Genomic DNA, 27025 nt, shown 5'->3' on the forward strand with positions numbered 1-27025 from the left:
ATATTATTCCTTACTTATATATTAAACATATGTTTTCAGAGTATTTATGCACATATATACATGCAGATTTTGGTTAATTTAATTCTAGTAAAATTTCCGAGAAGAGAGTCATTCGTAAGTTCATCGTACAGTGGCCCGGAAGTGCAGAGAATCACTCCGGTTTACTGTAGTTAAGTGGCAACTAAGTATAGATCGGTCGTCTAAAATTGCATAAGTGCACGCGGCGGGACTCTAATAAAAGCACCGATTTACCATATCGAGCTGGTGGGCAATTGCTCGTCGAGAAACGATGTCAGCGGATGCTGCAATCGTTGACCCGCTGCAACCGGTGCAACCAAGATCCTGCTGCCCCCGGTTGTATTTATAAAGCTTCTCCAAAATATTGCCACAACATAATTGGACGCGTTGACAGCGCAGGAAGCACAGATTGTCCTGATGGATGATGGAAGCAAGTGCATAATTGAGTCGATTTATGGAAGCTTTTATCAGTCTAGACGGGAAATTTCATAATGTATAATATAATAAAATACTGTAAAAAACACTAAGCTTATTTCTTAGTAATGTGCTATAATATATATCTAGTTTTATAAAAGTAGTTAGTTTGGCTCGAAGATGACTCACAAATATACGTATTCTTGAAATTCTTATGCGTTTAAAAGCATCTAAAATTACTGAAAAATAAATTCAGTTTATGAACTTTAAATTCTCAGCTAATAAATTCAGCATTGATAAGTGTCATGTATACAGTTTTCGGAATTAATAAGCAAATCACCAAAGTTTGCGATACGGTCTCGAAGATGCTCGACTTCGATGTGCGGAGCGCGTTTCACTTTATCCACTGTTGTTGAACTCTATCCAGGGTTTTGAAAAAATATCTTAGATATCTCTACACGAGTTCTAAGTATTAATATATTAACATAATCATCCATAGCTTGAAACTCCCGATTGTTTTCCCCAAACTTTAAGTAGCATTTTAGGTTCTCCGAATTATTACTCGTTCATTTAAAAATGTTTAGCTTTTGATCCGAATTGTCCAAATAACAATCTGTTTGTTTTGAAGCCGCGAGACCAAATGTTTGTTTTCTAATGCTTTAAATTTAGACTTTATCCTAACATATTGAATTGCCAATTAACGCAACTTCAATAAACTCTCACTGGCCTCCAACGTCAGATTTACACAAAACAAACTAAATATATATCGCATGTGAGATTATTACTAATGAATTGAGTGGAGTTATCGCACCAATCGAAGTATCAAACGCGATAAATATTAAACACAATTTTCATATACATACGTACATAAAATGGGCGGGTGAACTTTTTTTACATTGACACATTTGCTAAACATTATTTATTAATTTAGTTCTAATAAAATATTATATAAAATAAAACCCTAAATATACATTTTATATCTTGCTTACAAAACTAAGTAAAGATTTTTAATATAAAATTAAATAAAATATATACATATATATTGACGCATTTTTTGTGCTCCATAAGTCACTTTTTTATATTTAGTAAGATTTATTTTTGAAAGCGCAGTAAATTTTAATTATATATTTATTGTAAACCACTTATTTTAGTTTAAGTAATAACCATTATGAACCAAACCGCGCAGCGATCAATAGTTTTTTTTATTTAATGTTATAACTAAGTTTATATTTTTACATCCACGATCAATTAGACTATTTATGCTTTATATAAAACAACATTATGACATTATAATTTATTACATAGCAGAACATCTATTGTAATAAATAAATGTGTATATCTCAACATTTATGTAGTATCAGAAGATAATTGTTAAGACCAAGTTGTAATATTGACGGTTAAAGATCAAAGCGCGCGGTCGGGATCGGCGCTACCTTTTAATGACCGCCTAACACACGTTTAAATGACGTTCTTGACTTTTTTTCTACCTTTTTATTTTTTACAAATTAGTAAGAAATAACTCATTGTGGTTGCAATTTGCTACATTAAAATTATAAATATAATACGTATACATCTAAAAAAATATAATAAGTACACTTAAAATATTTATTATTACATTTTAAATTTTTTTTTCATATAAATTATATTTTCTCTGTAAAATATATATCTACCGGTGAAAATACATAGATTGAAAAATATTTTTGGAAGAGATTTGTTTTTTAGGGATTACCAGAAAATTTTTGATTTAGAAGTAGGGACATTTCAGCTTTTTATTCGTAGTATTTGACTCATATTTCTGGCCAAATTCCGAGGGTGCAAATGCTCCCAACAGCCTCCCCAAATGACTTTATTAAATTATATTTTGATAAATGTAATTTATTAAAATATATTTTGCAACTTTTACGTCCTAAATTGAAATTTAAAAAATATAAATCTAAAAAAAATATTATTTTAGATCATATTCTGATTCAGTATATATATATACCGACTAATTTCGATTGCTTTTAATTTTTTAATTTTTGTTAGACCAACAGTACGGGTTTCGTCCTGCCCGTTCCACTGTTACTAACCTTCTGTCGTTCACCAAAACGGTGACAACTCTCGATGCGGGAATTCAAGTAGACGTCGTGTATACAGATTTTGAGAAAGTCTTTGACAAAATTTGTCATAGGTTATTATTAAAAAAATTGTCGAACCTCGGTTGCTCAGATAATTTAACTCGGTTATTCTCGAGTTATTTAAGCAATCGTAGACAATTTGTAGCCTATGGTGGACGATTGTCAAAATAATATTTTACCCCTTCGGGGGTTCCTCAAGGATCCAATCTGGGACCTCTTCTTTTTATGTTATTTATTAATGACATAAATACAGCAATTAAAAATTCAAGTTTTCTTCTGTACGCAGATGATTTAAAATTATATAAATGCATTCGATCTGTTGTGGACTCCTTCTCTCTACAAAGTGATTTAGCTCTCTGTGGAGATGGGCTTCCGTTAACCGTCTGCCCTTTAGGGTCGGAAAGTGCCATACTGTGTCATTTTCTCGATCTCGTTCGCCATCACCTTATTTCTACCATCTCGGTGATAACATTTTGACTAGAGAAACTTCCACTAAAGATCTCAGAATCACTTTCGAGAGCAAATGGAGGTTCTCTCTACACATACACGACGTCTGTGATAAATCTTCCAAGATGCTCGGCTTTGTTATAAGGAATGCCTTTCACTTTGACGATCCGTCAGTTATTCGCATCCTCTACGGCACCTTAGTGCGTAGCATTATTGAATCGGGATCTATAATTTGGAATCCCCGAATAGCCAAATATTCCCTTTTAGTGGAAAAAATTAAAAAAAGGTATTTAAGATACCTTTACAAAAGGACATTTGGTTATTATCCGTACTTATATCCCAGCGTCTTTCTTTTAGGAGCGTTGGGTTATGATTCGCTGAGTTCTCGCAGAAAGCTGTATGTCGCTAAGCATTTTTTCAAATTACTAAAACATGCTGTCGACAATCCAGCTATTCTCGAGGAATTCCAGTTTTGGGTTCCGTAACATTTTCGAGAATCACGATCGAGACCTCTTTTGATGGCCGTTAGGGCTAGGACATCCGCACTTGCCGACTCGCCTATAGCCAGGGCCGGCCCAAGGGGCAGGCAGTACAGGCGATCGCCTGGGGCGCTAGATCTTGGGGGGCGCCGTGATACCAAATAAAGGCGCAATATTCACTTAAGATTATCAAACAATATTGTTAAAGAATATAATCTGATATTTTTTGTATACACTACTGTGTACTCTTTACATTATTTTACGCGTAAAAAATCGCGACGAAAATAAAACTACAAATTCTTAAATATCCACAATCGCAAAAAAGAGTATGGTGTCAAATATATGTAATATTAAATTACTTTAATTTGAATTATATTTTTGCGCTCATGTAATGAGTTATTAAAGTATTATTAGGGTGGGGGGGGGGCGCAAATTTAGTTTTTGCCTGGGGCGCTAAATAATCTAGGGCCGGCCCTGCCTATAGCTGTGGCCATCCGGATCCTTAATACGCTGGCATTACATATTGACTTATTTAATGTTAGCTACGAGGATCTGATCTAGTTTATATCATTTAATTTTGAAATTTTATAATTTTTTGTTATGTTTAAGTATTGTTATATTTATGTATATATACGTTTTTTTATGTCTTATAAATTTAAAATTTGTTTTCGACCATCGTGGCGCATTGGGGTAACCTGTTAGGCCACAATGGTCTTAATTTAATTTAAAAAATAAAATAAAAAATAAAATAACTCCAAAGTATCATATAGAAATAAGTATCAATATCATTTTAGGCTAACTTAGACGATTTTTATGTATAATCAAAAACTTTGTTTCTCACCTTATTTGGAAGTTAAGCAACTTTGGTTTTTCGAACGTTCTTGTTAGCTTATTATATCAGTATGTGAGCTATGGCACTCGTCGCTCGTTCTGGAGTACCACAGGGATCCAATTAAGGTCCTCTACTGTTTCTTTTCTTAATCAATGTTATACTACAAAATAATCAATTAAGAACGCAACTTATGTATTATATGTTGATGATCTCAAGATGTTTTATAAATTTGTGAAGATGGTCGATTGAAAAACAGATCTATCAGCATTTCTAAGTATCCATAATAATTCTAGTGAATGTGTTTTATCCGATTCATATTCTATACGATACGCTAATTTGTTGAGTCCTCGAATATCGCTCCAGTGTCTTAAATCAAAGTTCTCATTACTGAAATAGAGAATTAAAAAAATTCACAGATATCTCTACAATAAAGTGCACGGGCTGTATTCGTTTTGTATCCTAATGCATTTTTGTTACGGCGTAGCGTCTATTCAATGAAGCAGTTTAAATTCAGGGTAAATATTTCAGGTATACGTGATTGTATTCTAGTGCCTATTTGATAGAAACATTTGATAACAATTATTTGCTTTGTAAAGTATTTAATGAAGCACTCTTTGAAGTAACTACATCATTGCTCGGCTATTTCTAGTATCGCGATTACAACCCTTATTAGCAACCGTTGCGACCAAGTTGTCAGTGCTTGAGAACACTCCCATTACAAGAGTCATTCCGCTTCTCAAGAGCTTGCTAGACGATAGCTACATATATGAGTGCATGTTTGAGTTGTCTGTTACAAAATGCTTTTATACAATTAACAATATATAAGAGCAGCTAATTATTTATTAAGATTAGTAAACATATAACTTATTTCTTTTAAGTCGTTAAATATCAGTAAATTTGTTTTGCTGCAAAAAACGCAAATAAACACGTCGACTGTTCATTTTTTCTAGTAAACAAGAAACGCTTTATTTTCATAGCTCAGTTTTTTTGTGGCAACTAAGTATAGCGTATTTTCTGGTGTAAATGTTTACATTGTGCGAACAATATGATGATCGTAATATGATTTTTCCATCGTCGGCCGACGTCGATAAACACACGCCAGATTCTCGTGTTTTTTTCCACCTTTTCTAACACAATATCTTTCTCAATGAACGTCTCATTGTTTTGATTTAGTGTCTATTAATGGCTGCGGTTAATTTAAACTCGACGCTATGTCCGTTGCGAAAGTCAACGTCTCGAAAGAGCACACGTTTCGCAGGATGACACGCGAATGACGTTCGTCGTCTGCGTTGCGCAACGAGTTGGCGATTTATTTAGATCGGGCGTTAGCCCTCAAAGGGTTAAAATTAATCTTAATCGCCGAAAGTAGAACTACGTGTACGCGCTGTTACGCTTTGCCAGACATTGACTGTAAGCAATTAATATAGAACTGGGATTACTAAACTTTTTGAGGACAATTTGCTTGAATTATTAAAAGTAGCTATACTAGAAAAATTAAAATTTGAAATGGATTTCTTAATAAAATGTAATATTTATGTCTTTAAATCAATTAATTCTCTAAATTTTTAGAGAGCCAAAAAAATCCAGACTTTATTTTATGATCTGTTAATAGTAATATTTTTAATAGAACTCCATATATATTAAGGACGGAATAGCGTAATCCGTAACGTATCAGACTAATAACTTTCTGAGGTTACAGGTTCGAGCCCCCATTAGTGACACTTGAATTTTAATTTATAAAAAAAACTATATTATAAAAAAATCTATTAGTTATAAAATATATTACACATAATTTATATTTATTAATATAGATATCACCGATTCCCAGACTTTCAGTCAGGTGGTTAATTCTCACTTTGTATGTATTCATTATATCTTATTGACTTACTCAATTGGTACAGATTTACCCCGTTGTAACGCATTGGGCTTACGGCTGTCGGGTTACAACAGAAGATTTAATAAAAAATATAGTAAAAATATTATAATGATTTTTGCTTAATAGTATTCGTATTTTTCATCATAGTTCAATATCTTTTCATGATGTATAATGAATGTACATCACCGGAGGGACTCACTAACGTGAAAAATATGCGTGTTGATGCTTTAAATCTAAAAGTTGTAGATATTTTTCGAATATACTTAGTATATCTTTAGAACACCCTTTTATACACATAAAAATATACTTAATCTAGATGAATTTAAATGCATTTAGTGATAAATCGAAGTTTTTGATTCCTACTTTTCTGGGGTTTTTTTTGAATTGTGTTTTCGCAGAATCTCAAAAACAAAAAAAAATCCAAAAAAATCAGCAATCGCAACTAGTTAAAGATGATATTTTTAATATACACAAAATAATAAAATATAATTATTTACATATTTTTGCGTTCAATTTGAGTTTTCCTTTCGATGTTTCGACAAACCCCTTTTTCGGCATCCTCTGGTGCACCTTATTTTTTTTGTACAAAAATAAAGTTGGAATATGTGTTTTAAAATAATTGTTTTTTTTTTTATTTTCAAAAATATGATAACAAAACTAATATTTAATATTATTTTACAGTGAAAATATATTTTCACTTGCGATTAAGTAGCAGATAAACAATTAGTTATTGGTAGGAAAAATGTTTTTATTACATTCTAATGACACTAACTGACTATTAATATTTTTTTAATGCTCATTACTTGTAGTTATTTAATATTAAGATTTAATTTTCTATTGTTAACACAAATTAGAAAGTACATACATATATTTATATTTAGTTAAGAGACACAAGTAATAATATAGCTTATCCATAACTTAAAAAACATGGTCATTAGCTAAAAGTAAGATTTCAACTTGTTTAAAAATAGTTACTTAATCATTTAAGATAGTTAAAAAATAGGACAAAGATAAGATCTTTGCAGCACCTCTAATATTTACGATTGAAAGAATAATAAACACAGTAATTGATTTTTACAGTAAAAAATTATAAAAAACATTTATTAATGATATTATTTAGGTTGACAATTTATTTAAAGAAAACTGATATAATAAACACATTAATTTATTTTTACAGTGAAAAAGCTTAAAAAAAGTTTATTAATGATATTTTTTTAATTGACTGTGATGTTGCAAAAACTGTGTATATAGGAAATTACTCATGAAATCTTGGTTTTCAGACACATAAAAAGTGATTGACTCACAACTACATATGTAACATAGGGTGAGAGATAAAAAATCGTTCTGAAAAAATTTAGTAAAATCTACGGCATTTTGTTATTACAATAATATTGCCGCTGGTGTTATTAAATATAGTTTTTGGATCATGACGATATTACGAATTTATATATGAACATATATAATTCACCGTATTGTGTATGTCCGACACTAAAATATGTTTATTAGCAATTACAAACATCTCAAACGGTGGCGATGACCTAAAATCGAATGTTAATGTTTCATATTTTATGACGACTACTTTTGTATGTTTAAGTATACATTAGAATATTTCAGTTACATCACTATATTCTATTCAACTTTAATCGCAAATTTGTTTGGTAGTGTCGACCAAACACATCACAGAAAGTAGTTACCATTTTTATAATAAATCTTCTACTCTTTACGAATAAATTCACTTCACAACAAAATATTTATACTTGTAATAAATGATATCGAGAAAACCAGTTTAGATTCTAGATTTCTACATATTTCTGACTAAATAAAACCAGTCTATAAAATAAAATAAATCATTAAAATTTATCTTAAAGTCTTTGTGATCATTTTTTAATATTGGTATTAAACATACTTAATCATACTGATTTTGTTGTTTCATTTCAAACTAATCACATATTTCAACACAATAATGTTTGGTCTTAACTTGTCTCAAATAAATAACGTAATATATCAAATTTTAATCAGTATTTGTAACACACTGAATAAGTGTATTTGTAATATAGACGTGCATGATGATCGGAGATTAGAACGTTTTAGATAAACGTATATTCCAAATGGAGCATACAAAGGCCAGTGAATACTTTCGGATTTCTTTTTCCTTAATTAGTACATTTTATTTGCTGAAAACGATATCTTTATGGCTTAGAACTATAAAAACGATAATTCCCATATTGCTTTAAACCAGAAGTAGATAAGTTAATAATGTTCAATATAAGGGATCAACATAAGTAGAGATTTCAATGTAAAAATATATTTACGTATTCACGTATTAACGTACATATTTATGTACGTATTCTATAATATTTACATTAACATGTATAGCTAAAATTTAATTTATGTTACTCTTAACATGAGTGAAGTTTACATATATCTTTAGAAAATACAAATTATTGCGATATTCCAAAATAAATATTAAATGCGCAATATAAATAAATATTATATAAATAAATCACATAAATCTGTTTTTAGAAAAAAATATGTCGCATCTTAAGCTAACAGATTTACAATTTTATACGCACTCCTTTCTGAAAATCTTAACTGAAAAAAAAGAATGAGTAATATTGGAATGTATTTCATTGGAATAAATTGAAAAAATAAAATTTACGAGGCATCCAGAAGTGATCGATCAAAGACAATGATTTTCTAGACCTATTGTTCCAAAAGAAAAAAATTGTTGCCCGTCGTATGACTCAATACAGAAATGACTCGAACCAAAATAATTTGTTGTTGTTATTGTTAGTATTTATGATTTTCATATAACTAAGTAGGTCGCCGAGTACTAATTGCCATTCAGTCCTTGTTCGATTAGCGCAAAAGACCCAACCCTCTTGGGGCCGTCGAACTGAAAACTGAAAGCACGCGAGCACCTGGCGAAAAGTGCACGTCGCGGGCCCCCGTTCATTTGAATACTGCATTAGGGAGAGGCCCCGCGGCTGACCCCAAGCTGACCCCATTGATTAGACCCCTAACGACACGGGCGCACGAACTCGGATGCAGAAAATGAAAACGAGGCCGTTTTTACGTTATTAGACGTATCCAATGGATACTACGATACACAATACACGTAGGCGTATTCACTCGGACAGTTTGAAATACCCGTGTGCTAATCGTATTCTAATCGGTGTTACAGTATAAGAACAATACATTTTCTCATTAAATTTACAATACCGCAACTTGTATAGGATTGCAAAAATTCGAGCAAAGTAGAATTTTCAATTTCGCTACCTGCTCGCTCAGTGACAATATTTTGGATTGCATTGAACGACGCTCGAATTATGACAAAAAAATCATAATTCTTGTAACGGAATTCTTACATATTGTAACGCGACGATTACGGGTGATCTCGACCGAGTTATTTATTTATTAAAAAAAAATGCATATCTAAAATAATTATTATGGTTTAACGGCGTATATTTAACATATTTATTATCATTTTTTATTGCAATTTTTTCAATTCTTCGTCCTGGTCAGTGACCCGCTTCTGATCCCTCCTGACCCAAATCGCAGGACATCTTAGCCGAACAGGAACGTTCCTGTGACCCGGGGACGAATTTAATTCGAGCGTCAAGTCTTGGCCGCCATCGCCGACACTAGCACTGTTTTTTCTCCGTCTCGATCTAATTTAGTGCCGGGGGATTACTCCAAAAATAATTTAGTATATAATCTGAGCGTATCTTAAGATCGACACGCGATTACTGTCATTGTTTGAAATTAAGCGTGAAATGTAACATATCAAAATAATTACAGGACAATGATGATTTATAATCGAAACGAATTCAATGAGAAAGTTGGATCATAGTAGAGATACGTCATTAGATATTGTATTTTACCTCATATTTAATAGGTGCTATTTAACAGGAAATTATTTTAGTGATAAATGTGCATTTAAATAAATACTTTGTTCCGTAAAACGAGTTGTTTGTGCATTAATGTAGGGCAGATTTTGTCTTCGAGAGTTGTTCACTGGTCAACAGTAATGCACAAACAATTCGTTTTATGGTACAATTATTTTATATGTTGCTTACTTAAATTGTCCATATTCTATAATATATTATATACATATATTATACTTTTATATAAACATGTCATATAAAAAATCATATTTTAGTGTAAAAAAATATTATAATTATTTTTGTAATAATATTCGTATTTTTCATCATAAATCACTAACTTTTTATGTTGTACAATAAGTGTACATCACCGGATTCAGCCATAAAAGGATAGTTTGTTGGAAAACTGGTGTAAAATGACGAAGAAAATTAACTAAAGGCCATTTGTTGTCACTAATAAGGTAACAAAATTGTAAATATATTATAAAATATTCATATTCTTATATATAATTGTTCTAAGCCACTTCCGGACGCGCTCGCTTTAAAATGAAACAATTTATTACTCTGTCAGTTCTGTATGAACGATTTATAAATAATACACGTAAACAAAATAAATTTATTTGAATATAATTATAAAAAATAAAAATTAAGTTTGCTCGATTAATTTTTGAGCCCGCAAAATGAATTCTTTTGTTTTTGAATGGTTGCTCTGACTGTCGACCAATGAAAAATAAGCATATAAGTATAAAACAAGATGGCCGGTAGCAACGATACATTTGTTTATTTAAACATAATTTTCGTTTATTTTTCCCTTGTGTTATTCAATTTGACTGAATATAAATATTCGGATTGAAAATTAACTAGATACGTTTTAACAGTGTAAATTAAATATATACATAATGTGTGCAAGGATTAGAAGAATATATTGATTAATCTATATAAACAATCAAAAAACAATTTTCGTGATGAAATCTTCAAATTTTAAGTTTCGTCAAAGACGCTCCGAGATCAAAAAGTGAGTTTTTCCATTTGCCTTCTTAAAAATCATTAAAAATAGTAGGAGCTTTATACAATAGTTATTAACATTACGAAATATCATATTCTTGTTATTTATGATTCCCTTGCGAATGTATTAGGCTATCAAATAAATACTTATGGATTTTAAATTTAATAGCTTTATAGCTCAGAGAATCGCAGTGGGAACGCACGGTAACGACGTCACAATTTTATTGCTTTTGACGTGAATTTTTGACTTCTGAGAAGGGATAATTGTTTTTTGCGATCTTCTGTTGATCAAAATTTGGTTTCGATATGCTTCAATAGATTCTCACTTATTTTAATTCGTAAGAATATTATAAAAGGTCTTAATATGAATGCTAGGGACGCCATTAAATTTGGCTAGAAAAATGCATGTAATTTAATGAAATTCTATGACGCTTAATGAAATCGAACTATGGGTTGATGCAAAAGTTTTACCGTTTTTTTTATATGGAATAAAACATTTTTTAACTCTTTTTATTGATTTAGTCAATTACATATTTCCATCAGTTCTTATAACATTCTCCCACCTTTTGATTAACTTAATAATACAATTGGAGTAAAACTGCGTTAACTTTGATGTAACAAATGAATTAAGGGATGTTTTTACCTGCTCTATTGCATATTTTTTTTATAATTTAAAATATTTTGCAGTGATCTGAATAAATGATAATCAGAAGGAGCAAGGTCTGGAGAATAGGGTGGGCGCTTGATAACATCGCAATTCAATTAAAAAGAACCACTTTTGCTCTCCCCCCCCCCACCTGGAAAAGAATTAAAATTTCGTCTCGGTTAAAATACTGATTTTTCTCTTTGCAGTTCAATTTATACAATCTCCTTTTTAATAGATTCGTTGTTGAAAGTTATTCATGGGGTGTTCACTGTTCTGGCCAATGCTTGCACGCTACCGCTCGCTCTTACCTACCTTGTCCAACAGTTGTAAACCGAGTGTCGATGTGTCATTTTTATTTTTTACATTTTTATATTCAATTATTACATTTAAAGCAAAGGTTTACCAACTAAACTTTTACGTATGTATATAATTTCTTGCATATTTATTTCTTATTTCAATCTTATTTAGCTGAAAACTATAAGTAATATTACTGCAATACACAAGAAGATCCTCGTGAGAAAGAAAAGCTGATTTCTTCTGATGTCATTCTGGCGTCAAGAGATAAAATGCAATCACTGTTTCAATTTTAAATATCCCACGATAAATTATATCTATCTCTAAAGCTATTAAATTGTTGGTTGTTTTCTCAACTTCTTGTTTGTGTGAAAAGATTTTTTTAACAAAAATAAAAACCAAACAATGAAATTGAATGATCAAATGTATCGAATTGCAATGAAGCAGCAGCAGATGTCGGACTTGAGCAAAAGTTGTAATTTTGTAACATTAGATTTATTAAATAATTTTCTTATAATAATACCAATTTAATAATTATTTTTCTTGATCCTATCGCTCAAATTGTGGTATTGGTATGCATCTATCAGCACGTATCAAAACATCTTATGCATCTACGCAATTATCTCTGCTATGCAAGTTATGCAAGTCGCGATAGTCATGCCATAAAAATGCAATAATGATTTTCTCATAAACGCCGTTAAACGTGCAAAAAACGTAAAATTTTCCACCTCGAACACTGATCGGTTTCAATGACGTTCTTTGTTCAAATTGTTCCTCCTTTTTCTTTCGAACGTTACAAGAAGCGAATAGATCTAAATTCGTATCTTCAATCTGGTTTGTCACCGTTTGGTGCACTACACTCTGCCAACTGTGTGCTGCAAGCTTAGTTGTCCGTTATCGTCGGACGCAAATAATTGATCTATCCTAGAATCGTCTGAAAATAGAGGCAGTTCTTCATTTAGCGACTGACAAATTTATCGACGGACCTCCTTTTACTTCTTGACCTATCGAACGAGTCTGGCGGTGCACCAAGCGGCAGACTCCTCCGAGAAGTCGGAGACTGGCAGTCTGACGAGAATCGGAATAGGAATTCCTGAAAGGGAATAGCGAATCTAAGATACAAACATCACCTGCTTTACATCGTTCAGCTTATAAACGCAACGTTGTAGATCTAAATTTATATCGTTTATTTTTAATCGGTTAAGGTTGACACCAATGAAACGCGTAAACTTTATATACCATAAAATTCACACGTGCAGAAAAAATACAGATTGTCGGTTTATAAAAAAACTGATATAGATTGTCGATTGGCATTGTTTACGCTAAAGCGTTTTAATTATAATACATACATTCTATTTAAGCAAGGTCGTTTTAGATATCCTTTTAACAGTAATGCTGTTATTAATGTGTACATTTAAACGTTGATTTTAATTGTATTTTATTAGTTTTTTTATGTTATATTTATTAATGTAAAAACTACAACAATTTAATTCATATTAGTCGAAAATTCGGTATTTTTTATTAAAACTTATTTCACGTTCATGAATTGTTTTTGCAGTGACGTTAATTTGCTACGTCTTTATTCTGTTGCCGTCTTTAGTTTTTTGCTGGAATTCATAGTTTCATTATAATCTATATAAGGTACACTACATACTTCATTTTACCAGCACGATAGTGGTATACGTCGATGACTAATACCTGAAAGACTTCAATTTAAACCCCTAATTGAGTGTTTCTCAATTTCTATCTGTGAAATCATAATTAGTGATTAGTATATATACATATATACAACAAAAATTAAATGTTGTATCTCAGTAGTGTGTATAAAATAACATGCGTAATAATTAGGTTTAAAATAAAAAAAAATTACCATTTATTTATGTTGGTTTTTTAAGACAATAACTGACGCAGTTTTTATTATGTAATAGTGAAATTTATTCTAAAAATAGTTCATATACATATTTCTAATAACTAAGTTTTTTGCTATGTAGTTTCAAAATAGCAGCTATTAAAAAAAATAAAAAAATCGTAACTTCGTTAAAAAATCTTGTTGAAAAATGTAACAAGGTAAAAATTTTTGGTCATTCGTATGGGTAACTGCCATTTTTTTAATGATATCGTCATGAAATTTAATCTAAAAGTAGTACATGTACATATCTCAACTATGTTTGTTAGATAGTCTGATCCGACATCTTTTTTTAATGGCAGCTATTCAAAACACAAAAAAATATTACACCGTTATAGTAATGTAATGAAATGAAAATCGTTTGAAAATCAAAACTAAATTTTTAAAATATGTAGAAAGCATATGTATGTGGAATATAACGAAATTTGAGGACACGATAACTACTGTAGTTTTAATGATATTGGTTTAAAAAATAACAAAAAATTTGTTTTAAGATATCAATTGTTAATATCTCGTCTGTTTGTTAAATTAACTAATATTGTTTCATAAAAAAGGCTATTCAAAAAAATAAAAAGAATTGTAACTTTATGGGAAAAAACAAAAATTAAAAATATTTGTTTTAAATAAAGGTTAAATCATATCTTTATAAAATTTATTTTACTTGTTTACTAAACTTGTTTTAAAATGGAAGCTATTTTAAAGAAGTAACTCTATTAAAAATTTTCAAGAAAAAAGTAAAGTTATCAGATAGAAAATTCATAAATTAAAAAAAGACCCCTAAGATATGTATAATTGTATATACTTTATCGGAGTTGACAAATTTTAATGAAAATTTGACCAATTAATTAAATATCTAAATCATCTTGTTTTAAAATAGTGGACATTAAAGAAATAAAAATTAACTAGAACCAGTTAGATTTAATGTATTACATGTTTTTATGGTAATTTGTTAAAACTTGTGATTTTAATTGTTAAAATAATTTTGCGAATTATGTTGCATTAACTATGGTAATTTTTTTAAAAAAATCACTAAAAACCTTCATTTAATATTTTATTGTTTATTATTTATAATTTTATTATCACTTTAAATATTTATTTTTCAAAATTTTCTACTGATTTCTCTAGAAATTTTAATAATTTTAATTTAGCCGACATTTTGAAAAAAATGGCGAATCATATTTACAAAAAAATATTTTTCAGAAGTTTTTAATGGATATCTGATTGCGGTTATTGTATCATAATAAACCGTTATATCCTAGACATATGAGAAAAGTTAAATTTAACTCAATTAAATCAATTAAAACTATGTCCGTTATCGTGCCTACAAAAAAATTTACTTAGGGAGGTTTTGGAGCATTAGACCCTCTGAAATAGGTGGGATTTCAGCTCAATTTAGCTAAAAGATAAATATAAAAAAATCAAACTATCCATCAACTCAATGATTACAATCAGTGACGTAGCTAAGGAGGCAAGGGAGGGGCGGACCGCCACAGGCGGCACTTGCTTGGGGCGGCATTTTCGCGATTGAACCGTTCGTGTATGTTCTTAAGTTGAATGCACTATAAAATACATATTCACAAATAGTTAGGAACTGAGTTGAATATTTGAAAATAAAAAGCTGATTTTATTTCCCGGCCGATCATAAATGCCGCTCTTATAGACAAAAATATTTTTGTCCGGCCCGAAAATTTGGCTAGTTTCGTAAAAGGCAAAATTACACCAGATATTATCTATTGTTTGTTTGAGTTGAGCACAAGCTAAAATAATGAAATGCCTAATAATAATTTACTTATTTTATCTAACTTGATAATTGTATAGGGTGGGGGGGGGGAGGCAAATCTAAGGCTTGCTCCGGGCGGCACAAACCCTACAATATATTTCTTCAATTATTGACTAAAATAAATACAAGCCGATTGGCAGCTTTTCTGCACCAAGCGCTAAAATTCAGATATTAATTTTAATCGAGCATTGTGTCTCATACATTTTTGTATATTATTATTATTACTAGATATTATAGAAATGATTTTTTATAACAATATTTATTTATCTATTTAGCTTTTAAGCTAAGTTGTAAATTTACTACGCACCCTAATGATCATAAAAAATAATTTGAATTGAAGGTTTGTGGTCACGAAATTAGTGATTTCCAAGAACCTGATTTATCTACTGCTAAGAATGTGAAGGGATTATAAAGTTTTTTTATTGGGATGAATGTAAAGTGGCACAACTTTATAAGTACCAAAGTAGTTATTTTAAAATTATTTTACACCCCTCTTGATTATTTAATTTAATATATGTCATCTTGTCATACAAAAAATATTCATTATATATTTACATTGACATTCAATGCACATTGCGAATTGGCCAAAAAATACGCCATTGAATCTTTATCCGTCGACCTCGCGCAACTTCAGTATCATTTCGATTTTGGTCGAAACAATGCGCTTCATGACCAGTCGAAAATTAATCGAGTAACTAAATGTACGTTTTATAGTTGCGGTGCGTTTTGAAAAGTAATTAAAACCACGTCATGGTCGTTAAAACGCGTGTTTATACACCTGTCAGTGAGATTTGTGCAGAAAAAGGCTTCGCGGCGTCCGTTCTGTTTTAATGCGCTTTTTTTAAAATAAGCTGCGCAGAACAAAATGGCAGAAAGGCTGAGCGGTATTAAAAGATGTTTGAGTCAAATGTCGATATTAATCGCGAAAGCTACCTCTTCCGGTGAAGCTGCATGGCGAGAGGAGATCTTCAAGTATGTTTTTCAATTTTAGTTTAGTTAATATATATTTTTACTGAATCAATTCACAATGTGTCGAACTGTCTGTTATACATTTGTATCAAGTTTCTTTTCAAAATTTTAAAAGCTAATATCTTTTGGCAACAATATTATGATATATTCACAAACTTTTTATCTTATTATAATTATATTTACTATATTTATTTTTCAATCAATATTATTCGGTCTGAAGATCTGAATCTTGTACTAAATTGATTCTCATTAGATTCTGCCCTTATATATATTCATTTGCTCTTTCGTTTTATGAAGTGTGGCGTATTTCATTTAAAAGTTATTAGTATATTTTTTTACATGACTCGATATTGAATACGCTTGTAGAATTCGTCCTAATTGTATAGGTATTTTAAATTTTAAACAATGTTTTTTTATGTGCAGCTAAGCTTCGAAATTTGCGACGGACGAATACCTTTATAATAATAAATAAGCTAGGACAAAATATTTTTGTGAGATATAATCTGTAAAAACAATGGTCCTTATTTTTTCTTTATGGTATTGTCAAGAGTTCTTCTAGCATTCGGTTCAACATATTAGCTTTCTGATCTTATTTCTGTTTAATTTTATGTGAGAGAAAATATGTTTTTTTCAAACCATGCATTACATCTTTTCATATCTTTTTCTTAACCTCATTTAGTGACATAATGCGAAAAAATACGTCCGTGACACTTTAGCTCCTGGAATTCATACTTCACTGTCGCACACGAACAAAATTCCAACACTTTCCTGTAACATGCATTTAATTAAGTCGCCATTATGCAGCTGTTACGTGATTATTATTTTTTCACAAATAAGCAGTGATTCATTCACTGCGCCAAATATTGTTTAATATTTGGCTCAAGCTCTCCATAAATCATCAAATTATTAATTCACACTTTGGTCGATATACCTGCGGGTAGTGTGGTATTACAATAATTGCGCACTCTTGCGTCGATGCCAAGAAATTGCGAATTGATACGATCCAGAAGATAAGAGAGATTAATAGTCAGTCTTGTCGCTTTCTTGAATGACATTGCTTTTAATCACAGCAGCTTAGCTTTTGGATGTGCGAATAGGAAATCGTTTGGCAGCCGAACCTATTGGAATTAATAGAAAATCACGTCTTACAAAAATAGGAGTAGACAATACAGTATATTCGTGTATTTTATTGTGTATATTTATTGAATATATCGTTAAATTCGGCGGTTTTTAATAGACTTTAAAAAAATGTTTGACGCATTGCAAACTGTTTTGATTTGAAGCGAAAGAGATGTTATTTTGCGAATAAAAAGACGTCAGTGTTGGGATAAGCAGATTTTTTTCATCAATTAATAAATTGTGAAATATATTTTTAATTAATTTTATTTTAGTGTAGGTACTTATTAAATATATATAAATATATATTACTAGCAAAGATCAAGGGCAATATGAATGAGGTATGTTGTTCATATCGATATCTTTTTCAACCGCTTAAACCAACACAGTCATAAGATATTGTAAATTATTGTATTAACTATAAAATATTTTTTAATTTTGTTTGAAAGATTTATTAAAACTGAAGTGATAAAACAATGAGTTTTTAGAAAGTTTGAAATCGGATCTTTTTCAAAAAAAATATTCATCATTGTTGCAAAAAAAAAAATTAATTATTTTTTATTTAAGAAAACATTTGTTTGTATTTTATTATATCAAATTTATTTTTAAAATAATCGAGATTAGTCTGTGTGAAAAACTAAAAAATATTTACAAAAACTTTAAAATATTACTCACGAATATCGAAGGAAGAATAGGAAGAGAAAAGTATCAAATACCACTGTTAAAACGATACTTATCTGTGAGGAATTCTTGAATTTCCAAAGCAACCAAATTTAAGAGACTACTTGTTTACTATCAGGTGTATAGACGTCGCTCAAACAAAACGTTTTCTTATTTCATTTTCTCAGCACACGAGGCCCATTTTCCTTTGATAATTAACGCGAATTTGAAGTTTAGCCAAAATCGATGCTTTTGCTTATTTTTAACGGTCAGACGAGCGTGTCAGTTATGCCATCGCTGTATTGAAAGATTTCCCACCGGAAAACACGACAAATTTTCATCACAATCGTTTCGACTCTCGCAACAGATCTGGAGACGCGAAAAAAGAATATTCATTACTAGCATGACCTTTGAAACTAGTCGCCCACTTGTTTTTTTCCGAGACAGAAATACTGGTGGCCTTCTGGAATGTCTTTCGTTTGTAAATTGTAAAATTAATGCGAAACGAAGCGACGCGGCTTTCAGGAGCGAAAAATCTCCATTGAAAGCGTGACGGAACAATAACAATGGATGTGCAAAAGAATTTTTTGCTTCATGTTTTCGAATATCAAAGACTGGAACGTCATTTGAGAAGAGGGCAGGTGGGATTATTGCCCTATCTTAAAATTTGTCCAGAAAATGCATGTAATTTAACCTTTTGAGTAGGGAGATAATTTATACACATTTGTTAATTTGTTAGTACACACCTAGAAATGAATTAATTTAAAGTATTTTTCCAAAATTATTTCTGTTGATTTTTATTTATTATTATTTTATAGTGAATTATTTTTTTGATTTATTTCACTACTTTTTATATTAGTATGTTTTAATAATTTACTTTAACACATTTCTATTATTAAATTTCGTTAATTTATTTTACATATTATTTTATATATTATTCTGCTTTTGTAGATTTTTTTATACATTAATTCAGAAGCTCTCAATATTTTTTTTTAATTAATTAATATAAAATATTTTTTGTTATGTTAATTTATTTCATACTCTTTAATTGATTCGTAATATATTCTATAGAAATCATTTACATTAAATTATATTTAAAAAAGATTATACGAATATGTTTTTTATTTATTATTTCTTCAGTTTTATATGTAAATATATATGTAACTATCTGGGGTACTTCTAAGCAGTGAAAGATCGACATCGCTCAAATACTAGAAATCGTACGTCTCTGATACTAAACCAGAAATTCTCTATTATAATATTATTTTTACGGCGGCTGGGATTTGCTCGTCAACTTATCATGGCGTAAACTTCGCCGCGCACACTTTGAACGTTTGGAAACTGAAACGGCATACGCCGTTCTCATTTCAGGATGATCTTCATAGACTAGTGATATAAGTTGACGAGTAATCCTGAAAGGCCTGTGGCTCGAATTTTATAAGAATCCTAGTGTTTTTTAATTTATATCGGTCTAGGAGATCAAAATTAGTGACTATTACTATAGATCATCATCTAAACACTTACAACATTAATCTATTAGCAATTCTCACATAAGATGTTTTCTGCCTAACATACGTATATATTTTTAGTATGATTACTAATAAGATATTTTACTTTTCAGATACAGACAAGCGCGATATGCGTCGAGAAGGAGCAGGAAGAGGATAGTGTTCAAGCACGGAGACTGCAACATCGTCCAAGACAACGTAGCTAAAAGAAGAAAGCGTTACCTTCAAGATATATTCACGACGCTAGTGGACGCCCAATGGCGTTGGACTCTATTGGTTTTTGCAATGAGCTTTCTCCTCTCTTGGCTAGGCTTCGGCTCAATCTGGTGGCTGATCGCCTACGCTCACGGAGATTTGGACATCAAAGACGAACTATGGACCCCTTGCGTCATCGGCGTGGATAGTTTCGTCTCGGGTTTCCTCTTTAGCATAGAGACTCAACACACCATCGGTTATGGTGTTAGGACACCAACAGTCGAGTGTCCCGAAGCGATATTCATAATGTGCTTGCAGAGCATCTGCGGTGTGTTCATTCAAGCTTTTATGGTGAGTTTTAAACATGTGTGTTATTTCTGGAAGAGAAAATAATTATCTCTGTAGGTTCGCGTTTGTCTTATTCAACAAAAAATACTTCAAAATGAAAAATGCTACTCTTTATAAATTTATGCGTTAGAATAGTGTAGTACAGTCAATTCACGCTGCAGATGCGAAACTTGTCACTGATTTCCAGAATTTTCAGTGTGATGTGTCTCAATACTTGGCGTTGATTGTTACACTGCTAGACCTTGTTAAGTTACAATAGAAGGTTTACAAGATGTTATATTTAATAACGTGTCAGAGTAATCAATTGGATCAATCAAATCCATATCCGTTAATCGGTAACAATATAAATAAAAATAGCATGCATATTTTACTTTTAGCCAAATTAAAGCATATACATTATGATTTTATTACGTTATTAAGTCATAAACATCGACGACCATTTTCGGAAAATGTATGAGACCAAAAATATATTTTAGCCAGTATTACGCTATTAAGTCCTACACATCGGCAGGGCAAATGTTTCCAAAAGTATTTTTAAAATAAAAGGATTAGTCGGTTGCTGAAAAAAATTTTGTGCAGAACGATCCAATTTAAGTTTTCTATGTTAGCAGCACTGTACATCAGACAGCTGTCAATAATCACGAGTGTTCAAAGTATCAAATATTAGTTTTTAACAACACACTTACAAAATGGATAGCTTAACCACCGCCTTACGCGTTAAACTTGTTTTGCGGAAATGAAAATGCTGTTCGAACTGTGTATAGAAATTTATTGAAAGATTACAATAAATTGCATCATCATATTAAGTGAAAACGACTCGAAACGTTGGAGATAGAGCAATACCTGTGCATCATAGTGGCGCCTGTTCAGCTTAGAATATTGTTGCTGTAAGTCAAGGTGTGGCTGAAACCCCATGAGCTCAAGGGCAACAGTGTGCAACTTAAGAAGAAGGCGAACCTTTTGAAAACCTTTGACAACAATCAAAGCATCATGTACATTTCGCTTTGCTCTAAATCTCAAGACTCTAATGCTTGCCGATGAGTCGCACCAACCTGCACATAGCATTTCGTAACCTCTTCATGGCATAGCGTGTTGTATATGCATGCAAGGGTCGAAATTAATATTTATTATAACTTCTAGGTATCTGTAATGTGATACGAACGCTATCCAACATCTATCTATTACAAAGTGGGGGTGAGTAGGGGGAGGGGGACTTTTTTTAAAGGACGAAGATTGGTTAATTTTTATAGCCTCCTCGCGAGTGTAAAAATGGAGGTATTTATTTATTTACCTGCAGGTAGTAGCAAAAGAAGGGTGGCCTATCGAAAAGGTAAAATTCTCTTGCACGACAATGCGCGAACTCACATCGCATGATTGCCTCATCCACTATACTCACATGTTATTTCGTCAACAGATTAGACAAGTTTCAACAAGTTTAGGTCTTTAATAATAAATTTCTATTTCGAGATTCAATCAACTTGAAAAATCACAATAAATAATTTTAATGGTGTTTATTTTTATATAACTCATCATTAGCTGTTATATTATAATGAAATCAGTATTGAATCTAATGAGTAAAATATACACGAAACATTCGTTACGTTTATTAAAAAATATTTAATAGCACTTTTGCCTATGAGAAAATGTTAGTGAGACGAAAGTTGCGTTTTGAAATGTTTTATGTTGTAATTGTGGTTAGGTTGGAATCGTTTTCTCAAAACTGTCTCGACCCAAGAAACGAGCACAGACCCTACTGTTTTCGGACGCGGCCGTCGTCAACGAACGAGACGGACGCCTCATCATGATGTTCAGGGTTGCCGACATGAGAAAATCGCACATCGTGGAAGCCCACGTGCGAGCTCAGCTCATTCGCCGAAAGGTACCGCGAAAACTCACCGAAAATATCACAAAAGGAGAGCTCTGAACCGCCGTCTATTCCGAATTCGAACAAAAAGTCACGACCTGTACATATTCACTAATGCCACTGCAGTTTATATTGCTTGTTCTTCTCTTTTTGTTCATAGGTGGGTCTAATATTTGCGAAATTGGCGCGGGCCAAAAAGCGAACCACTACCCTGCTGTTCTCTAGGAACGCCGTGGTTTGCTTGAGAGATGGATTGTTCTGTCTGCTGTTTAGAGTCGGAGACATTCGCAAGTCTCATATTCTGGAAGCGCACATTCGCGCACAGATCATTAGGAAAAAGGTACATTATCTCAACAACAAAAATATAAATAGAACGTAATCACAAAATCTTATTAGGAGGTATCTGAAAGCTTATATTAAATATGATTCAGATACTTTCTGACAAGCTTTGGTCATGTTGTAAATTGTGTCCGTTTTTTACATTGAACTTTATCCTAAAATAACCATCAGTATATCGTTCGAACTTTGCGGTTAAAGTGATCGATGCGATCTAAGCAAACAAATAAACGGCCATGTGCTACAAATTGTAAAATAACACGCTGTGGCGGCTGCGCTTTTCGCCAGTGCGCGATTCCCCGCAAAATTCCAAATTCGCAAATGATTAGACCCGTTTATGTGATTTTTATTATTATAAATCGACGTTTTAACATTTTATTTAATCATCGCTTACTAACACGTGTCGGAAGTAAATAATTGAGACGCGGCAGAGCCACAGCTTTACATAATATGAAAAACGGGCACAAAACTAACCGCATGCTACCCGCATATAACATTTTATTAAAACTTAATAATATTTATAATATAAATAAATTATATTTCAGGTGACAAAAGAAGGGGAGTTGCTCCCTTTTTATCAGCAAGAATTAAAAGTAGGCGCAGATGGAGAAGAAGACAGACTAATGTTTATTTGGCCTACTACTATTGTACATATAATTAATGAAAACTCTCCTCTGTATGAGCTATCAGCTTCGGATATGCTGAGGGAGAGATTTGAGATTGTAGTCATGCTGGGTATGTAAAATTATACCTAAATACATTTTTAATATTTATTTCCATATATGGATAAGTCCTTACAAAACAATAGAAAAACACATTATTTTGTGCCGATTTTTATTTCTCAATTGTGGTGTTTTTAATTCTTTTAGATATTGTCTGTATCTGATTGACTTATCCAGCTCTTATTGATTTATCTTGTTTAACGCATTAGGCATATTAAGTTACAACAGAAGATTGAAAAAACACATATGCATATTATTTTGAGCAACATGTTATTTGCACTAAAATTAATGATTTGTGCATTAAATATTAAAAAAATGAGCATTAAATAAACATATTTTTATTCGATAAAAATAATACCTTCAGTAACATTTAATCTGTTGTGTGCAGCAAAACGAATTATTTGTACGTTAAGTTATTGAAAACGAAGCATTCAAAAAAGTATTAAATTGAGCAATATTTGTAGCGTGCACTAAAAATTATATTTTTTGTCAATTAAACTAATAAAATTGTAGATCTATGAAATAATAATATAACTATAATTAGTATATATTAATATTTAATTTTAGAACTTTCATTAGTTTAGGTTTGGGTTACAATAAATTATATTTTAAATAGTATGAATATAATTTTTTTAAAATAGTGCACAATTTACTCGTTTTAATGCACACTACAAATAAAAAGTTGTGCAATCTAATATTTTTTATTGAACTTGATATATTTATTTATTGCATTTTTTATTATAGTAATGCACAAACAATTTGTTTTATGGAACGAAGCATTTATTTAAATGCACTTATCTCTTAAAATAATGAATCGACCGATATAGTAATATGTATATTATAGGCAAAGGACAAAACTTATATCAAATAAAATATTAGCAATATCGTATATAAATTAATTTAATAAAAGTCCAAGATATGAACCTTGTGGTACTCCAAATCATCTCACTCAATATTACTTATTTTTGGTATAAACCATTGGTATAAGTCGATGTAACGCATGAAAAACCTGGGTTCGAATCCCATATGAATCCTGGTACTTTTTTTATTTCTATCGTATCGTGTATCGAGCATGGTCTTATATAGTGACATATATTGATTTTAAGCTGCAATTATAGTTATAGTTGATTATGTTTCACCTATTGTAACGAATTGGGCGAACGCCTGTCATGTTGCTACTGAAGATATACAATAAATACATAAAACTTGGATGCAATTGATCTTTTGAAATTGGCCGTACACGTTTATATTCTTGTCATAGCATTACGTAGTCTCCAAGTTGTATCGAATATCGAGTTGAACTCTTGGGATTCATGTGACTGCTAGATCAAGTCAAACGTCTACTTTTTGCTCTTCAAAATGTCGCAATCTTTGATTTGGCGTGTCTCTACTTATTGCAATTTCGGATTTGTCGATAAGTCGAAAGCGAATAAATTTTCTCAATGTCCTGAGAATAGGGCGAATTAAAAAGTCCTTTACTAATCTCGATCATTTGGACAATGTATATGATTTGGGACGGAAACAGACTCTTTGTTATTGTTTATTACATATTTTATTAGACTGTATCACTACATAACAATAGCACAAACATTTTAGTGTCATTGTTCACTATATACAATCGTGTCACTATTTTTAAATAATCAATTAGATTATTGCATTTCCATGGATTACCGAACTAATTATATTTTTATTCAACAGAGGGCGTCATAGAGTCTACCGGCATGACTACGCAAGCTAGAAGTAGTTATTTGCCTTCTGAAATATTCTGGGGTCACCGTTTTGAACCCATTGTAGCATTTAGAAAAGAAACCGGAGAATACGAGGTCAGGCACACCAGCGAGTCGATTGTTAAAAGTCCAAACCGCTAACTAACATTCAATTAATACAATTACAGGTAGACTATACGTTGTTTAATAACACTTACGAAGTAGACACGCCTTTGTGCAGCGCTAAGCACTTGGATGAGTTGCGTGCTTCTATGAAAGCAGCAAGCAATGGTAGATGTTCATATCGTATTATTATTTTCGCCATTCTTATATTTGGTTATTTTCAGGTATTATTCCAATTCCGGTGACTTTAGCCACAGCTCCTTCTAATGATACGTTGGACTCTTGTTCCGTCGATTCCATGTCGTTGGATGAGCATATAGAGATAAAGATACCTGATGCTAGAATACAAGAGAATAGAAGATTGCTGGAGAGTCAGAGCGACGTTTCTGCTCAAAACCATAACGGCGATAGTGAAAGAGGACCGCCCGAACATAACGGGATTGTGAACAACGGTCATTTGCATCACCATCATCATCACCATCATCACCCGGTACATCACCACGGCAGTCAGCATCAACTGTCCAATTCTTTGAATCTCACAGAGAATTCGCTTCACAACGGATTGAACGGTTCTACTCAGTATATCAATAATCAAAGACTATCCAGGTTGGATTCTTAGATATATTTTGAACTGCTAAGATGATTTATAATATTTATTGATGTATTTGTTTTTATCAGGGCATTGAGCGGTCAACTTAGTCAACTTGGTCATAGAACAAGTCTAGAAGTTCCAGATGTGCCTCCCTTGAAAATTCCCATCACGATTTCCAGGTCGGAGAGTTCTCCTCCACCGGACTTAGTCTAGCGGTGGAGATAACAGGACGCAGAAAGGTGAACAAAACATTTCCATTACTAGTGAACTATTAGTGACACGTAGTGGCGTGCTTATAAACTGAATGGAAAATTTAGTCAAGTTTCGAACCAAAACTTGCCGATTTTCATTTAATAAATTATTGAATGAATATTATTAATTTTGTATTTAAAATAAGTAATTAAATTATTTCAAAATATACATATAATAATTTTATTTAGTATATATATTTATTGTGCATATACATTTTTATATATATATATATATATATATATATATATATATATATATATATATATATATATATATATATATATATATATATATATATATATATATATATATATATATATATATATATATATATATATATATATATATATATATATATATATATATATATATATATATATATATATATATATATATATATATATATATATATGTATATATATAAATAAATAAGATTTATTGTGGGTTTATTGATAGAGATAAACTAACATAAGGTTTCATTATAATAAACATAAAATAAATATTTAATTTACATTACAAGAAGCAAACAATTACTATGTCAATGTCTTTTATTAACATTGAAATTATTATTGCAATAATTTAAGACATGGTTTAAATTATTATTTACACTAACTTTTCTAGAATATTATATATACTATATATAATTTATTAGTACAGTTTTTAATAGTTTTTAACTATTCATAAGCTTATATATTAGTTCTTAATTTGACAGTACGAAATCTGTCCTTAATATTATATTATAAAATGTCTAATAGCACCAAAATACAAATAACATACAAAAAAAATACAAACCAGTTAGAGTTAGAGGATAGAAGAGCCATTTGATAAATATTTTTATTAAACAAATATAAATTATACTGATTTAAAAATAAGGTGCCAGAGTCGGGTGGCGGTGTCGAATGAGAAAAAGTCCAGGTTGATCAAAAAATGATTGTA

The 27025-nt window shown here is 31.0% G+C and overlaps 1 protein-coding gene across 10 annotated transcripts in view; it reads left to right on the forward strand.

Moving 5' to 3' along the window:
- Window positions 1–27025, forward strand: part of LOC148226878 (G protein-activated inward rectifier potassium channel 3-like) — a 61296-nt gene that overhangs the window by 6026 nt on the left and 28245 nt on the right. For 5 of the 10 annotated variants that reach the window (XM_088202097.1, XM_088202093.1, XM_088202094.1 and 2 more), the window contains 7 exons: window positions 20065–20497; window positions 22519–22698; window positions 23240–23429; window positions 25115–25239; window positions 25311–25413; window positions 25470–25851; window positions 25924–26255. In XM_088202097.1, coding sequence (XP_088058223.1) covers window positions 20065–20497; window positions 22519–22698; window positions 23240–23429; window positions 25115–25239; window positions 25311–25413; window positions 25470–25851; window positions 25924–26050 — 1540 coding nt within the window. In that variant the 3' untranslated portion in view covers window positions 26051–26255. Of the gene's footprint in view, window positions 1–20064; window positions 20498–22193; window positions 22374–22518; window positions 22699–23239; window positions 23430–25114; window positions 25240–25310; window positions 25414–25469; window positions 25852–25923; window positions 26256–27025 lie in introns of those variants that run through there. The other 5 variants (XM_088202091.1, XM_088202095.1, XM_088202099.1 and 2 more) reach the window with 3 other exon arrangements.

Source organism: Plectrocnemia conspersa, unplaced genomic scaffold (assembly GCF_051122295.1).
Source record: "Plectrocnemia conspersa isolate PC_06_02 unplaced genomic scaffold, ASM5112229v1 ptg000013l, whole genome shotgun sequence".
NCBI lineage: Eukaryota > Metazoa > Arthropoda > Insecta > Trichoptera > Polycentropodidae > Plectrocnemia > Plectrocnemia conspersa.